The sequence below is a fragment of the Apteryx mantelli genome, chromosome 27 (assembly GCF_036417845.1).
Source record: "Apteryx mantelli isolate bAptMan1 chromosome 27, bAptMan1.hap1, whole genome shotgun sequence".
NCBI lineage: Eukaryota > Metazoa > Chordata > Aves > Apterygiformes > Apterygidae > Apteryx > Apteryx mantelli.
In genome coordinates, this window is record NC_090004.1 from 3,497,935 (window position 1) to 3,514,799 (window position 16,865).

Genomic DNA, 16,865 nt, shown 5'->3' on the forward strand with positions numbered 1-16,865 from the left:
TGCACCGAGCGCCACGGAGGAGCCGGAGCCGCAGGGTGCCGTGTGCGGCCCCCCCCCCCCGCCGTGCCTCAGTTTCCCCAAGCGCAAGGCAACAGCAAAGCTCGCGCCCTGCAAGCGGCGCTCGCCCGACTCCGCACGGGGGGGGGGGGGGGAAACCGAGGCACGAAGGCGCCGGCACCCTGCTCGCACCGCAAAAAGCCCCTTTTCCACCCAGATCCTTCGGCGCCGCCGGTTCAAGCCAGCGGCCATCCCGGCGGGTCATCGTTAATACACGAAATCCCTACGGAAATCCTAATTAGAGCCCCCAGGGCTCCGGCTGCGCTTGCAAGGCTTCGCTGACCCCATGAATATTCACGGCTCGGCCTCGCTCCCGCTTTCCCGGGCCCCCCTCCGGCTCGCCCCCCTCTTTATCCCTTCCCTTAGGGGGTGGCTTACACCCTTTCCCTAGGGAAAAGGCGAGAGGAAGCAGGAGAGCAGCTTTTCTCAGTGCCAACGTGCTCGAGGGAGGGCGAAAAAAATCGATCACGCTTTAGCGAAACTCTAATTATATCTCAGTAAAATAATAATAAAAAAAATAAAGCAAAAGCAAAAGCACGCAGCCGAGGAGGCTGCCTACGCCGCTGTAACCGGAGAGCCCTTCCGGAGAGGGAGACGCTTCCCGCGGACAGGCCGCGGCGCAGCCTCGGACGCCACCTGTTTTTCCCAAATCCGGCACCGGCACGCAAGCAGGGAGCTGGGCAAGCCCGGGACCCCACAGCTCGCTCCCACGAGCGAAAAAGACACTTGCAAGACATAAAAATAGTAATAATAATAAATCAGAGTTGCTCCTCGTCCGGAGCTCTTTCCCGGGAAGGGCTGCGCAACACGGCCTTGGAAAGATTTACGCCACCGCTTAAGAGCCGAGGCCCCGCCGCGCTCCGGCGGCTCGCGGGAACGTGGCCGGGCACCCCGGCCCACGAGCTATTCCCGTTTGGCAAGGTTCCCCCTTTCCCCCCCCATTCCCACAAACACCCCCCCCCCGCCCCACCGCCACTGCTGGAATAAAGTTTTATTTCCTGGTTGCGCTGCGGGAAAGGAGGAAGAGGGAGGGATCGCAGGCACGGAGCTGTTCAGGGCAAGAGCCGGAGCTGGGAGCGAGCGGAGGCAGCCGGGACGGAGGGACGCGCGGACAGGCCGATGCCGATGTCGCTGCCGATGTCGCGCTCGCCCGGACGACGGCGGCGCTTTAGCTATTGCAGCAAGGCGGCTGCACAGGGACGCCGGTCCCTGTCCCGGCTCGCTAAATAAAGTGGGTTTGTCCCTTGCAACCGGGAGCATTGCGGGAATACGGCTTTTCCTTGCATTTCCTGGGGTTGGGGGGGGGGGGGACAAGCGACCCAATGCATCGCTTCCCCCCAGGCTCAGCGGCAGCCCTGCACCCCCAGCAGCGCTTGCTACGGGGGTTTAGGAGCAGGAGGCATCGCGGAGCGAGGGATTATCCCAGGCAGGGAGGCACCCGGACGCGGCCGATGCAGCCGAAGGCGAGTTACGGAGCTGCAAAACAGCAGCTGGAAAAAGCGAGGGGAGAAGGGAGTTGCAGAAGAGAGCAAAGGCCGGTGCATGTGCGTTTGTATTTCTGCATGCACACGAGCAGACTGAACTCCGCTCCTGTCGGGAGAGCAGAGGGAGTCCCTCTCTCCCGGCTCTTCGCTCCGCTCCCAACAAACACCGGAGAAGGGGACTCGGGGTGTCGCCGCTGGACGCCGCTCGCAGCGCTCCGGATGCGGAGCAGCCAGATCCCCAAAACCTGCCCCGGCCGAGCCGCCAGCCTCCGCTCCCAGCGCCGGCAGCAAAACTTGCCGCTGGCTCTGGGATAAATCGCAGTTGCAAAGCTTCTCCGGCGGCCGAGACGGGCAGCGAGGGCAGGGCGGGCGCAGGCTCCCGAGGTGCGCAGGGCAGGGGGGGGCTCCGAGCCCCTCTTCCCCGACGGCCCGGAGAAGGTGTGGGTGTGCAAGGACGCACACGCAAGTGCACGCACACACGCGTGCAAGCAGGCACACAGGCACAAGCATGCAAGCGCACGCACACGCAAGCACACCCATGCACGGGGAAACACGCAAGCAGCCACCGAAGCGCACGCATGCAAACGTGCAACCGCACACGCGTGTGCAAGCAGGCGAGCGCACACGCGTGCACGCACGCAGGGGCGCCCCAGCCCTCGGGGACCCGCTCTCGCCCCGCTGCGCCGCCGCCCGCAGCGCCCAGCCGGGTGCCCGTCCGCTGCCCCAAAACACCCCCCCACCCCCCGCCGAGCCCCGCCCGCCCGCACCCCGGCGGGTCCCCGCCAGCCCCGACGGGGCCGGGCTCGTCCCGCCGGCGGCGAACTCGCAGTGCCGGGGCCGCCGGGGCCGCCGCCGCCGCCGCGCTGCCCCCCCCCCCCCCCGCCGCGGTGCCCCCCTCACCGGCGGGCGTCTCGGTGTCCAGCGCGCAGACCCGCAGGGCGAGGGCGAGCAGCAGCGCCCGGGCGCTTCGCATGGTGCAGCCCGCGGGGGCGCGCGGGGGCGCGGGGCCGCCGCCGCCGCCGCCTGCGGGCCCGCGGATCCGGCGCGGCGGCGCAGCGGGGCACGCGCGCCCGCCCCGCGCCTCAAATAGCGGCGGCCGCGCGGCGGCGACCGGCTCCGCCTGACGTCAGCGCCGCGCGAGCCGCCGCCGCCGCCGCCGCCGCCGCCGCGCGCCTCGGGCAGGCCGGCGCCGCCCCCTGCCGGCCGCCGCGCGCCACCGCAGCCCCCCCCGCCGCCCCCCCCCCGCCGCCGCCGCCGCCGCGCCCCGGGCACCGCCGCGGGGGGGCGGGGCCGCTGCCCCCGGCTGCACGGGGGGCTCGTGTTGCGCGAGGGTCCCCGGTTGCACGGGGGTGCCTCGTTTCAGGAGGGTCCCGCGTTGCACAGGGGTCCCCGGTTGCACGAGGGACTCCGGTTGCAGGGGGGTTCCCGGCTGCACAGGGGTCCCCGTTTGCAGGGGGGTCCCGTGTTGCAGAGGGGTCCCCGGTTGCACGGGCCACTCCGGCTGCAGGGGGGTCCCGCGTTGCACAAGGGTCCCCGGTTGCACGGGGGGCTCGTGTTGCGCGGGGGTCCCCGGTTGCACGGGGGTCCCTCGTTTCAGGAGGGTCCCGCGTTGCACAGGGGCCCCCGGTTGCACGAGGGACTCCGGTTGCAGGGGGGTTCCCGGCTGCACAGGGGTCCCCGGTTGCAGGGGGGTCCCGCGTTGCAGAGAGGTGCATGGCCTCAGGGGGGTCCCCGGTTGCCGGGGGGGGGGTCCCACGTTGCAGAGGGATCCCCGCTTGCAGGGGAGCCCCTCGTTGCAAGGGGGTGCATGGCTGCACGGGGAGGGGGGCGGTCCCCGGCTGCAGCGTGGGTTCCTGCTTGCAGGGGGGTGCATGAAGGTCCCCGTTTGCAAGGCGGGGGGATCCCTGCTTGAAGGGCATGCATGGCCGCGGGGGGGGGGGGTCCCCAGCTGCAGGGCCCCCCGCAGTTGCCTTGGACATTGGGAACACCGGGAGCATCTCCCTTATCCCTAGGCCGGGGGGGGAGAGGAGCAGGGGGGCGACGGAAGAGGCTCGAGGGGGCAACGAACGCCCGGAGCAAGCGTGGAAAAAACACAAAGGGGGGGAAAAGGAGGAAAATCCCTCAGACGGGGAGGGGGGACACGGGGGGGTTGGAAAAACACAGGGCGAGGGCGAAAGCACCCAGCGCGGCCGGGTCTCCGGAGGGAGCGCGGGCACGGCGCAGCGCTGGGCACGGCTGCCAAGGGGTATGAAAGCCTCCTTGTTCGCCAACATCCTCTCCGGCCCCGTTCACGGAGGAAAACGTTTTTCCAAAGGTTCGGATGAGGGGAGAGGCAGTTTGCTCCGCGGCGCCAGCACAATCTGCGGTGGGGCTCTTGCGGCAAACGGGGTGGAAAAATCCTCTAAGGAAGGATAAAACTGTCCGAGGGCAGGTGGCGACAGCACTCACCCGCCCGTGCCGATGCCCGGACGCGCAGGATGCGGGAGAAGGCGCCCAAGCCCAAGCGTGACGGATTGCGGCATCAGCCGGCTAATAGATGGGTGCAATCCGGCTCCGCAAAGCCCCGAGGAAAAGCCCGGAGACGCTCGCCGCCACCCTGGCATTGCTCCGCATCGCCTGCAGCTGCCAAAAAAGCTTCATCCAATTTCCATCCGCTCCCCCTCCCGAAATAAAAGCCAGCGCTCCGCCACTTGTGCAAATCAGGCTCGTTTCTTTGCTTTATCCAGGTGGGGGTCCGGGGCTGCGGGAAATTTGCTGCCCATCCCTGCCGGCACCGTGTTTTGCCCCTGGGATGGGCCGGTGGCGCCCAGATCCGTGGAGAAAGGCCCTTCGCCGCCGGGGTCTTCGTCACGGCGCCGGCGTGTTGAATTTGCCGGCGCCCCGAGCACGAAGCAGCCGGCGGCCTGGGAGCATTTCCCTGCCCAAAACCGGTGCAACCGGAGCCCAAGACCCCACGGGAGCCAGACGGCTCCGCCACGGATGTCAGACCCGGAGAAGGGCGATGCCAGGGGGATTCGCCGCTCTCGGCCTCCTCCGGTAGCTCGGGTCCCGCAGGGGCAGGAGGAGGCGCAGCTGGAGCAGCGAACGGCCGCTCGGCGCCGGAAGGGACGCGATCGCTCCGGTTTGCTCCCGGCTTTCCAGGATCCCGCCACCATGCAAGTCCCTACGCATCCTTTATCCGGAGGGAATAGGAACATGCCGTCGGGGCGCAGGGCTGCTGCCGGTCCTGCAAAGCTGCAGGATGTCCAGCTCCGGGTGTTTCTCTCCCATCCCTAAGGGAAGAGGTCAGGATGGGGTTTCTGAGGCTTTTGGCTCTCCTACAAACTTCCCGCGCCTCAAAGGGGGAAGAGAAACCGCCCAAGCCTTCGCCGGCTTGCGCAGCCTCCGCTCCCGGATCACCTGCCCGTGAGTTTGCTAGTCACGGGGGGAAAAAATCCCGATTGCACCAGCTGCAGCCGGTGATTGAGCTCCCGGCACGGAGCGCGGGATGAAACGAGCTGGATTTCCCACGCGATGTTCACGAGCAGCCCTAGCGCCGGGGCCGCGTCATGCACTCGCGGCAGGCAGGGGATGGGGAGCCCTGTACCACCACCACGGACCTGCCATGGACCAGCCACGGACCACCATGGACCTGCTGCAGACCTGCCACAAAACTGTCATGGACCTGCCATGGACCACCGTGGACCCACTGTAGACCTTCCACAAAACTGTCATGGACCTGTCATGGACCACCGTGGACCCACTGTAGACCTGCCACAGACCTGCCACAGACCTGCCATGGACCAACTGTAGACCCAACATGGACTTGCCATGGACCTGCCATGGACCTGCCGCGCATCTGCCACGGACCTGCCATGGACTCACCACAGACCCACCACAGACTCACCACAGACCCACCACGGAACTGCCACAGACCCACCATGAACTCACCATGGACCTGACAAAGACCCACTGCGGACCCACCATGAACTCACCACGGACCCGATAAAGACCCACCATGGACCCACCATGAACTCACCACGGACCTGACAAAGACCCACCATGGACCGACCATGAACTCACCATGGACCTGACAAAGACCCACCATGGACCCACCATAAACTCACCACGGACCTGACAAAGACCCACCATGGACCCACCATGAACTCACCATGGACCCAACAAAGACCCACCGTGGACCCACCATGAACTCACCCTGGACCCACCACGACCCCCCTCCTGGCGCCCAGGGACCCAGCGGGGAGCTGACCCGGGCTGGCCTTGGTGCCGAAGGGGGCAGCTTTGCTCGGGCAGGTTCCTCCAGGGCGGGATGTGCAGGATGGGCGACCACATGGCTCTGGATGGACCCGTTTTGGGGCCCCGGCGCGGCGCGTGCAGCTCCCACCCGCCAAGCGCTGCCCACATCCAGGTTAATGAAGCGCTGGGGGGGTTAATTTGTTTCCCCCCCTCGGCGGACTGTCCGGATGAACGCTTTAATTAACCGGCACGGTAACGAAGTCAGCCGGCACGCCGGGAGCCGCGCAGCCAAGCCGGGGCAGGGGGGAAACTGAGGCACGAGCGGCGGCGCCGCAGCCGGGGACCCGATCCCGGGATGCTCCCGGCGCCCTGTGCCGTGCCGCAGCCTCAGCCTGGCCCCAGTCCCGCAAAATAACCCCCTCCAAAAAACCAGATTTTAGGTCATTTTGACAATATTTCCCCTCCAAGGACAAGGCGAAGGTGGGTCGGCAATCTGCGTCGCTAGAGAGGAATTTAAGCAATTTGCGACCCTACGTTTTTACCTTCTGCTTTTTTTCCCCCCATTCCCTTTATGCCAGTCTCTTTCTTTCCCTCTTCTCCCTCTTTCTTTTCCTATATTTGTCCCTATTTCGCCACCGGCCAGTTCTTTATCTCTAATAAGGCTCCGCTATTTTCTCAAATCGCCTGCCTTTCGCTAATGCCCCCGACCCCTTTTCTTCCTTAACGGACGCGCGGGATTAGCTCATCCAGCCGCTCTCTCCGCGGCCGCCTCTCCGCCGGCACCTGCTCCGGCGCGGCCGCCAGCTCTAATAGAGCTGTTAGATGAGTTATCGCAGCCCGAAAGGATGAAACGACTTCGGTGCCTTGGTCCGAATAAACCGCTGGAGCCACCCGGCCTCCTGCTCCATGCAACGAATGAGCCGGCGTTCCCGGAGGAACGAGCCGGCACGACGCTATCCGGACCCGCGCTGATGCCTGTTCCCGCTTCCCCAGCGTTTCCCGGCAGGGCATTGGGAAGAGCGAGGCCAGATATCCCAGGGAGATATATCCTAGGGAGATGCTGCCGTGAATCCCTCGGGGACCAGCACCAGCGCCACCATCTCCAAGATGCTCCCAGCACAGGAGCGACGCTCCCAGTCCCGGCCGATGCAATTAGGGCATTTGCAATTAGTTTGCAATTCAGCGCTTGCAATTCCAGGCCCAGCCAAAATTCCCTGCGGACGGGCTGTGCACCGCCGCTTCTCCGCGCCGTGTTGCACCGAGCGTCACCAAAGAGCCTTTTGTGGTTTATCCCGACCTCTTGCCAGCTTATTTATCTCCCTTTGGGACATTTTTGTCTCCGAAAGACTTTCTGCCTTTTTTACTTTGCCCTGGAAATACCTGCTGGATGTCACAGGTAGGATGCAGCAGGGAAAATAACATTGCACTTCCCAAAACCCAGCATCCACCTACATTGTCCTGGAAAAAGTCCCATCGAGTTACCCGGGACGGGGTCTCACATCCCTGGACCGGTTTGAAGCCCCAAATTTCCCAGAGCAGCGTCTGTCTGTCCAGGAGGCGTCTAGCACAGTCCTCCCGCCCCGCTGCAATCTCAGCGGCCCGGCTTTGCCCATCCCTAAATCCCGTAAGGAGACAGCTTTGATGGGAAAGACTAAAGGCATCCAAACAAGCTCGTCTGGAGCCAAAACTCGCAGTTCGGTCTCTCCTTCTGCTTTGCCTTGGGGGCTTTTTTGGGGGAAGGGAGGAGGCGGATTCAGTCTGAGCGGGGAAGAGGAAATGGATATAAATCCCTGGATGTAAATCCGCCTCTACGCTTTCGGGCTCCGCTCGCATCCGAAACCGCAAGAGCGGTTTATTTTCAGACCCGGCTTTGCATATTGCTCACATCCCGCAGCATCGCTGCCGGGCGCTGCCGGGCTGCGAAATCAGCCGTCGCGCAGCGCCTGGAATTGAACCGGAGCCGGAGGAGGGAACGACATCGCAGCCGGCTTTTTTTATTTTATTTTATTTTTTTCCCCCCGTACGTTTGGGGAGATGCTGTTTTTACAGCTTGTTTTATTTGATCGGAGTTTCGGTGCGGTGGGAGCGTCCGCTCTCCTCCTCCCTGTTTGTCCTCCTCCGAGCGCTGCCAGCTCCAGCTCGGTGCTTTTCCAAGTGGCACTGGCCAAAGGACGCGCTGTGCAGTTCCCAATCCAAAGAGCTGCTCAGGCGCTCGAGTTAAACAGCAATGGACAAAAGCAACCAGCCTTTTAACTTGCAAAACCCAAAGGAAAATCAATTCCCTTCCCGGATAATCGGCTTCGCGCTGGTGGTTTCCCGCGATGCCCAAAACATTTCGGTTCTGCAGTTGAGCAGAGGCCTCCGGGCCAGGGGCGGCGGGATGAAGCCGCTCCGCACCTAGAGCGCAGCAGGAAGGAAGAAGGGAAAAGAGTTTGGAAAGAAGAAACTAAAAGGCAGTTAAAGCCCCCGCGGCGGCGGCGCTCCTGCTCCGGGGAGGCGACGGCAGCGAGGGGCGTTTGCACGGCGGCACGCGGGCATTGCAGCAGCAACCCCCCGAAACGCAGGCCCGGGAGCGGCTCTGCACCGCCCGGCCACGTGCCCGAACGCGATGAATTTTGCATTAATCGCTGCGGAGAGTCCAGGCCCACGCGGGTGGCCGGGTCCTGCACAAGCCCAATGCGAGCGGCAGAGGAAAGAGCAGGGACGGGGGGGGGAAAAGCAACAGCAAGGGCGGAACAAGAGAGAAACCCTTTATTCGGCGAATTCCCTTTGGTGGCTTTTAATGCCCCAAGCTCTGAAGAAATCTATTGACTTAAAAGTGTTTTCTAGTTGCTTTTCCGCAACGTGATTTTTCCGGTTTGTTCCACCATAAAACATTCGATCTGCGGAAATCCTGAGATTTTCGTGACTGCAAGGCCGGTGGTTGCTGCAAATACAGACGGGGAGACAGCGGGCACTCAGACGCCCAGGGCTACGAGTGCATGTGTGCATGCGTGCGTGTGCGTGCACGTGTGTGTGTGTGTATGCATGTGTATGCGTGTGCATGTGTGTGCATTATGCATGTGTGTGTGCATTATACATGTGTGCATGTGCATGTGTGTGTACATTGTGCACGTGTGTGTGTGTGTGCATTATGCATGTGTGCATCGTGCATGTGCACGTGTGCACCTGTGTGCATGTGCATGAGTGTGTGCACATGTGTGCATTGTGCATGTGCGTGTGCATTATGCATGTGTGCACGTGTGCCTGTGTGCATGTGCATGAGTGTGTGCACATGTGTGCATTGTGCATGTGCATGTGCATTATGCATGTGTGCATGTGCATGAGTGTGTATGTACATCGTGCATGTGTGTGTGCATGTGTGCATTATGCATATGTGCATGCACATGTGTGCATTATGCATGTGTGTGTGCATTATGCCTATGCATGTGCATATGGGCATGTGCATATGTGCATTAGGCATGTGTGTGTGCATTATATATGTGTGTGCACGTGTGCATTATGCATGTGCATGTGTATTATGCATGTGTGCGTGTGCATGTGTGTGCACTCCAGCACAGCCAGGCCCCACGGGAACGGTGCTGATGCCGCTCCCTTCCTCCAACAGGCCTGGGGGGGTGACATCTTTCGGGGGTCACACTGTTGGCGGCGGGTGTTGCAACAGGCAGAGTTAGCAGGTGACAGCACAGCTGGAACCTCTGTCAGCCCCTCGCTCCGTCGGATTTACGCGGCCGAACGAAGCCGCCTTTTTGCTCCCGTTGGCAAAGGATCAAAACTCATCCATTCGCCGTTAGCCGCCCGCCGCGGGGTTGCTTGCTGGCTTTTTTTTTTTATTATTATCTGACAAAGAAATAATTCAAAGGAAGGGGGGGGAAATAATAATAATAATAATAATCAGAGGCTGTGCGGGAGGCACAGAAAGCATCCCTCGGCACGCTCGGAAAATAAAAGCACCCCGGGCGGCCGTCTGCCCGCCGCCGCCACCGCGCCGAGCGGGAGGCGTCAAGCAAAAGTGCGTTTAGGGGCAATTCAATAGAATTTAGAGGATTGTCCGGCACCGCAAGAGGTGTTAAAGAAGGGATTGGGGAATTAAGCCAAGGATTAGGTAAAGCGGCTCGGAAAACCCGCTGCGCTCTTTCATTTGAAGCTTCGTGCAATGCAAGAAAAGGGGAATCGATCCATCGCCGAGGCTCGTCTCGCCGGCGCCCTGCCGGCGCTGCCGGTTCGGAGCGGACGGGAAAATAATGGGGAGCCGGAGCAGGAGGCATCTTGGCACGGCATCGGTGCTGAATCCGGCGCCGCGGAGGGAGCCCGGGGGCTGCGGCAGCGTTGCTCGATGGATGTGTCGGAAAAAGAAACCTACCTCGTTGCGGCAGCGCTTTCGCTTTCCGCCTGGGATCGAGGGAGAAGCAAGCGCTCGAATCAATCATGGGCCGCGCGAAATCATTGCTTCCTAATTAAGCGTAATGGTTATTAACGGGCCGAGGCAGACGGGAGCCAACGGCCTGGAGCGCTCGCCCGGCACCGAGCGGGATCCGGCCGCGGGAGCCATTTCGGGTCGCCTTCCGCCCTCTCCCCACCCGCTGCAAAACCCCTCGAACGCCAAGCGCCTTTCCACGCACGGGGTTTTTTTTTTTTTTGCTTTTTCTTTTAAAATGCAATTTCGAGAGACGAAGCAGCCATTAATCACGGGAAATTGCGCTTGCTCCGGGAGAAACATTAACAAAATAATCATAAATTGTCTGCCAGCCCCGATTTGCCGGCGCATACGTCTCCGGCAGCGCGCGAAGGAAGCTCATTTGGCCCCCGTAATTAGTCGCTAACCCTTCGCCCCGTATCACCCGCCGCGCCGGCCCCGGTGCCTGGAGCCAGTTTGCGGGAAACCCCGGCTGCCGCAGGCTGACACGCGGAGTGACCGAATTGCCCCAGAATTGCCCAGTTTTGCCCGGGCCCGATGTCGGCACCGTCCGGCCGGAGCAAGCGGCGCCGCGGCGCGGGAAAAACCGCAATCACAGCGGTGCACTCGCTCGCTCCCGCGCAGCCTCCGCGCTGCCACCGAGAGCCCCGTGCGGGCGAACTGCCGGCGCCGGGTGCAAATCCGGCCCCTCCGCCACGAGTTGCTCCGGATGAAAGGAGCCGCCGCCAGGTTGAGTGGGAAAAGGGGGGGTTGCGGTTCCTGGGGTCGCATGGGCCGACGGGGCCGCGGCGGTTTGGGGAGGGTGGAGGAAAGCGGAGGGATGGGAATCGCCTTCCGACGGGAGATTTGAGCAGCTCCTCGCCCGGCAGTCGCCAGCTCGCAAAGCATCGCTCCGGGAGTGAAACACCAGGCACTCGGGAACGGGAATTGGAAAAGGGCGAATAAAACTGGCCCAATTTACCAACGGCACCAATAACCGCCAAAGCAAAACTGCCGACGGAAGCGAGGGGATCCTGAAGCCGGATCCCTCCACGAAAGAAGAAATTGCTTTTAAAAAATGCCGTTTGCTCTGCTGCCGCAAGTCGATCAGTAAACAAGACATCTTTGTCGCCGGGGTTTTTTCTTGTCGCTTTTGTTTTTTTTCCCCCCTCTGATATAATTAGTTTTAATTGCAACAATAAATGAGACCTTTCCCTCAAGATAATTATACGAAACGTTGAATTAAATTACTGTTAGGGTTTTTTTTTTCTCCTTGCCATCAGCATCAGGCGTCTGTTCTTTTAAGTAAGCATCTGATTAACATTTTCGGTGCAGCTTGTTTTGTATATAATAAGCATATATGTTGTTAGCTGAAAGACACCAACACGTATAGAGGAGGGAAAGGACCGTGCTGATGTCTGCGCCGGGATGTCTACTTAAATGCACAAAAATCCCCAAATTGCACAAATCGCTCTGCAACACCCTCCTGCCGGCGGGCTCCAAAGGATGCTCTGGGCATCCCGTGGCGCCAGGTCCTCCAGCATCCGACGGACCCTTTCCGAAACGCTCCCTCCAGCCGTAAAGCCAGGGAGTGTTTCTGGCCCACCGAAAGGCTCTCGCAGACCCTCGCTCGCCGGCTGCAATCCGCCGCCTGGGGACCCGGCCCGGCCGGCTGCCTCCCGAGACCCGGCCCCACGACGAGGTTTGGTGCAACACGGAGGCGATCTAGGAGCGTTGTGCAAACGGCTGGTGTTCAGGCATTTTCATTAATGCAAATATTATGTTTTGTTTCTACAACGAGCCAGGAAATGTATAAATCAGAGGTTTTGGCGGGTGGTGCCGACTGCAACCCGAGCCTGCCACCCCGCTCCAGCAGCACCGCGGCTCCTGCCTCGGGGCCCCGTGGCTCCGGCTTTCCAGCACGAACCGCAGTGCACCGGTCTCATTTCTCATTTTCAGAGGCGCTGAGCACACACGTCCTGCCCCGCGGGGCTGGGGGACCCCCAGGCCACGGACGCTGCGCTCAGGCACCAGGTCTCCGAAGAAGCCGCCAAGCGCGGCGCCTCCCGCGCGCCGGCTGCCTGCAGAGCACCGACGCAGCTCATCGCAGGCAGCCGCGGCGGGCGGGGGCGGGGCCAGGATACCCGCGGGCACCGCCGCGCCCCGGCGCCTCCTTAAGGCCGGGCGGGGGCGGGGCTGACCCGGGCGGGGGCGGGGCTTCCCCGTGACGTCGCTCGCGGCGCGGCGCGGCCGGGCCGGGCAGAGGCGGGATGCAGCGGGCGGCGGCGGCGGCGGTGCGGGCGCTGCGCGGCGCGCGGGTCCCCCCGGGGCGGGCGCGGGTCCCCCCGGGGTGGGCGCGCTCGGCCGCGGCCCGGGCCCCGCCGCGGGGGCTGCTCTACGGGCGGCACGGGGAGCCGGCGGCCGTGCTGCAGTAAGGGCCGGCGGGGTGGGGGTGCATTGCAATGGGGGGGGGCATTGCAATGGGGGACAGGTGAGGGTGGGGGGGTGGGGGGTAAGGCTGGAGGCACTGCGATAGGGGGCAGGTGGGGGGCATTGCATTGGGGGGTGCAGATGTGTGTCAGGCTGCATTGCAATGGGGGGGTGCAGGTGGGGAGTGGGGGGCATTGCAATGGGGGGTGCAGGAGTGGGGGCAAGGCTGGGGGTGCATTGCAATGGGGGGGGTGCAGGTTTGAGGTGGGGGCAAGGCTGGGTGCACCAATGGGGGGCTTGTAGGGCAGGGGTGCATTGCAATGGGGGGGGTGCAAGCGTGGGTTGGGGGCAAGGTGGGGTGCATTGCAGTTGGGGTTGTGAGTGTAGGGTGGGTGCATTGCAGTGGGGGGGTGCAGGTGTGGGGTGGGGGCAAGGATGGGTGCATTGCGCTGGGGCCGCACCTGGCTGAGGGTGCATTGCAGTAGGGGCTGCAGTGGGGGGGACCTGGCTGGTGTGGAAAGGGTGGTGCTGGGGGTGCTGGCAGGCTCCTTTGGGGGTGCATTTTGGGGGGCGTCTGTGCTTGGCTTAGCCTGGGGGCAGCCAGGCAGGAAGCGGGTGTGCAGCTCCCCGTAGGAGGGGGAGAGAGGAGAGCCAGACTTTAAAAGAAGACTTTTAAAAGTTGCTTTATCTTATAGTTATGATTGTTTTTGCAAAGTCCGGAATATCCTAGCAGAGTTTGCATGAAGAGGGGTCTGCAGCGAGCAAAGAGCCTGAACTTTGGTTGATGCATTATCAATACCAAAGACCTAAGAGAGAGGGAAGAAAGTTTCCCAAGTGCTTTGCAAACTCGTCTGGGGAGAGAAGGAGGGGAGAGGGGGCGTAGGGCTTGGAGGCACCCACGGGGATGCTGGCGACTTTGCTTTATGCGACGTACTCGCGTGCCTTTAACTTCCTACGTGCGCCGCGTTATCCCTGCGCTGTGATAAGTTGCGTGTTGGTGGCTCGTTCGATTTGCTTTTTTTTTAAAAAAAGTGGCCTCCGCTTTTTTGCTCGGGAGCCTTTTGCATCTTGCTGCCAAACTGGGCTTGGACGCCGAGGCGTTGAGACAGAAGACGCGTCAGCCGGCGCCGCCCGCACGGATTTTCCCGGGCGGCGGCTCAAATCGCTGGGGAAAGATGCTGAAACGAGAGCGGTGGGTTTTGCCCGCTGGAGGGAAGTGGTGGCTCGGCCCCGGCCCCCGCGCGGCCTTGCGAAACAGTCGGCGCCTCCGTGGTGCCACTGGCCACATGTGCTATGACTGCTGCAGTTCTCATGCCTTGTGTTAACCCAGCCGGGGAGGGCAAAAACCACGCGGGGACGGATCGTGTCTGCAGAGCATCCTGACTCTTCCCATGCCTCGACGCCGTCTCCTGGTTCTTAGACCCCTCCGTCATTTCCCAGAGCCGGGAAGGGAATTGCTTTGCCCTGCCGCGACTCTTCCTCCCTGGAGTTAAGCTCTCCCCTTCTCCTTCATCCTCTCCTGCAGGGCGGCTGCTCTCTGCAGGGTTTTTTTCCCCCGGGGCCATCGCTGTTCGCCTCCGCTCGCCGGGCAAACGGACACGGAGCATCCCGCCTCCGAAGTATAGCGCAGGAAAGGTCTGCCCGCTAAAGCCCTTCGGGGACCCGGACGGGGAGCGACCGCGGGAAGCGGCTCCAACGAAAGAAATGGGAGCAAGGATATGTTTTGGGTGGGATCGAAAAAGAGACGTTAGCCCCTGCCGTGTTTTAAAACTAGAAGCCCTCAGACTGCCGTGAGAATAACGTTTCTTTTGGGGGTGCTGATGCAGGGTTTTTTGCATCTAAAACAGCAGAAAAGCCTTGCAAAAGGAAAATGACCTTTTAGCGGACTTTATGCTCTTTTTCATGGGAGGAAATGTCGAGGACTTGCCTATCCGGATGCCAAACCCCTGGTATTTTGGGAGGGAGGTTCGCTTTTTCTTTTGGCCGCGTCCGTGTGTAACGGCGCTCGTCGGCGCGATTTGCCGGGGGCCCTCGGCCGCGGCGGCAGTGCCGGGTGCGGAGCCCGGCTTCTTGCGCAAGGCGCCTCCTGCCCCGTGACTCTTCCTCGTGCCGTTTCTCAGAAGCTCTTGCCGCTTTCCGAAAACGCCGTTCGGGATCCAACTTCCCCCTAACGCTAAAGCAGGGTGCTGCGAGCCGTGAGGGGCACGGCCAGCGCCGAGCACGTTGAACCAAGAGATTCTTGCAGCATTTGCTGGTTTTATTAAGGTTATTGACTGTTACTTTGCTTAACGGCACGATGCGTTTTGTTAGCCAGGTCGGTGGGTTCGATTATAGCGGTGTCAATCCCAAATCTGCCGGTGTTTCTATTGTAAAAGCAATATTTTTCAAGAGGCCTCTAAGCTTAGAAACTCTTTCTTCGTGCCGAAATATCAGCGCCAGGAACTGAGGCGCGATGTTGGATGCTGCAGTGAAAATCTCGCCGTTAGGTTGACAGCCCAAGGTGCTGGATAGAATTAATTGTAATCTCAATATAGGCTGTTTTCCCCATAATTTAATGGGAGGAGAAGGGGGACACAGGTCTCCCCGGATCACTCCTCGAAAACGCTGGCTACGGCCAGAGTCTGGCTCCGCGGTCCAGCAAGCACCTGCTGCAACGTTGCCTGTCTGCAGCTCCGTGCACTAAGGAGCAGAAGGGACTTGAGTCACTCGGATGCGCAAAGTCTGGGAAAGCCTCAAATGTTGCAATTCGCTGCCTAATGAGGCAGCAAAAAAATGCACGGTGTGGAAACCGCGTTGCTGGCGCTCCCAGGGACGCGGGGGGGGGACAGCCTGGCAGGGTTTCGCCGCGAGCGGTGGATGTCGGAAGCCCATCAGCCTCGCATGGCTGAGGAGCAGGTTTGGAGAGGGGATCAGCTGGGAAACTCCTCGGAGGATGGCGCAGTACCGTACCGGACTCCAGCTGCCCTTCAGAAGTGCAGCCAGTAATGCCTCTAATGAGCTGATGCATCTGTAATGTTAATTTTTAAGCCGTGGAGATCTTCAGGCTTTGAGTGGAGTTACGGTGTTTTCCTGGAGAAACCTTAGCAATGCTCTTTGAATTCACTTTGAGGTAGTTTTGCAAGAAACCCACTTTATTCTGCTAATTCTGGCAGGTGGTTTAAGCAGCAGCTGCTGATGCTTTTTGCCGAGATGTTATATGGAAGCAACTTCTTCATTCACGGGTGAAGGCCACCTTGCCAAAAACTCCCGGTTTTGAGCAAAGTGCACGGAAATCGGGACTCCTGCTTGTACCCGTCAGCCGCGGAGCCGCGTCCCGCTTGCAAGCACCCGGAGCTGCCGGCGAGCGTGGTCGTCTCGCCCCGTCCCGCCTGGGGTCGGTGCCCTGACGTGCTGTTTGGCTCGGTTCCCCATGAGACTCTCGATACAGTTTTGGGGGGGTCTTTAAAAGCCTGATGAGAGGATGCAAATTCCCGCGTGCTAAAAGCCTCCCGACAAGTGCATCGTGCTGTTTGATTCGGAGCTCAGATTTGTCTAGCAATCAGCCGTGCGGCTTCACGGGGGGAAGAGGGGGACAACGCTTTGCCGGCACAGGACAAGCTGTGAAAAGAATTGCGTATGCTGCTCCTGATGGCACGTACTTAGCAGGAGGTAATTGCAGCAAATAACGGTTCTTAAAATTGGTGGCCGTGCAGGGTCCGCAGCACCTCCTTCACCCGAGCCAGTAGCTCGCTCAAATGTAGTTAAAATTGCCCTCGTCTTGCAAACGGGCAAGTCTCCATGGATTTGCCCTGGACGGGAGGTAGGACAGACGGTAACGGGACTCTTCTCCATTCGTGAGTGGTCTGACCTCTTGCTGCTCTCCGTCTTTCTTCCTTTGCTTCCTACAACGATACAGAACTGCTGGGTGCTCGGAGTTACGTGGTTGCAAGGTCCAAAGCGTCCCAAAAGTTTTAGCAGCTCCCTAGTGTTATGTTGCTGTTCTCCCTACGGCCGTGTGCTCCAGGAGGAAAGAGGGTTTGTGGGGGTCCATCCCTTCTTTCCGAGGGAGATAAGCTAAGTTAAACAACTCCGCTCACCCTGCTCTTCTTCCAGCATAAGAGCATCTCCGTCTGATTTAAAACAGCCTTGTGGCAAAGGGGTTGGAGAGGTCTCCCGCCTTGGAGGGGCTCTTCTCCATGCAAGAAGTATTTTGGGTTCGTTCCTAACCCCCGGCACAAGCGCCCGCGGCTCCCTGGGAAGAAGGCATGGCGAGGACAGGTCCC

At 61.2% G+C, this 16,865-nt stretch overlaps 2 protein-coding genes across 4 annotated transcripts in view; one reads left to right on the forward strand and one right to left on the reverse strand.

Moving 5' to 3' along the window:
• PTPRU (protein tyrosine phosphatase receptor type U) overlaps positions 1–2,514 on the reverse strand; it is an 84,847-nt gene extending 82,333 nt beyond the window's left edge. Inside the window, exon 1 of the mRNA XM_067311704.1 lies at positions 2,442–2,514. Coding sequence (XP_067167805.1) covers positions 2,442–2,514 — 73 coding nt within the window. The remainder of the gene's footprint in view (positions 1–2,441) is intronic.
• Positions 1–16,865, forward strand: part of MECR (mitochondrial trans-2-enoyl-CoA reductase) — a 53,611-nt gene that overhangs the window by 26,401 nt on the left and 10,345 nt on the right. Inside the window, exon 1 of one of the 3 annotated variants that reach the window (XM_067311705.1) lies at positions 12,444–12,604. The exons of 1 other annotated variant lie outside the window; for it this stretch is intronic. In XM_067311705.1, coding sequence (XP_067167806.1) covers positions 12,444–12,604 — 161 coding nt within the window. Of the gene's footprint in view, positions 1–12,443; positions 12,605–16,173; positions 16,252–16,865 lie in introns of those variants that run through there. One more of the 3 variants, XM_067311706.1, reaches the window with a different exon arrangement.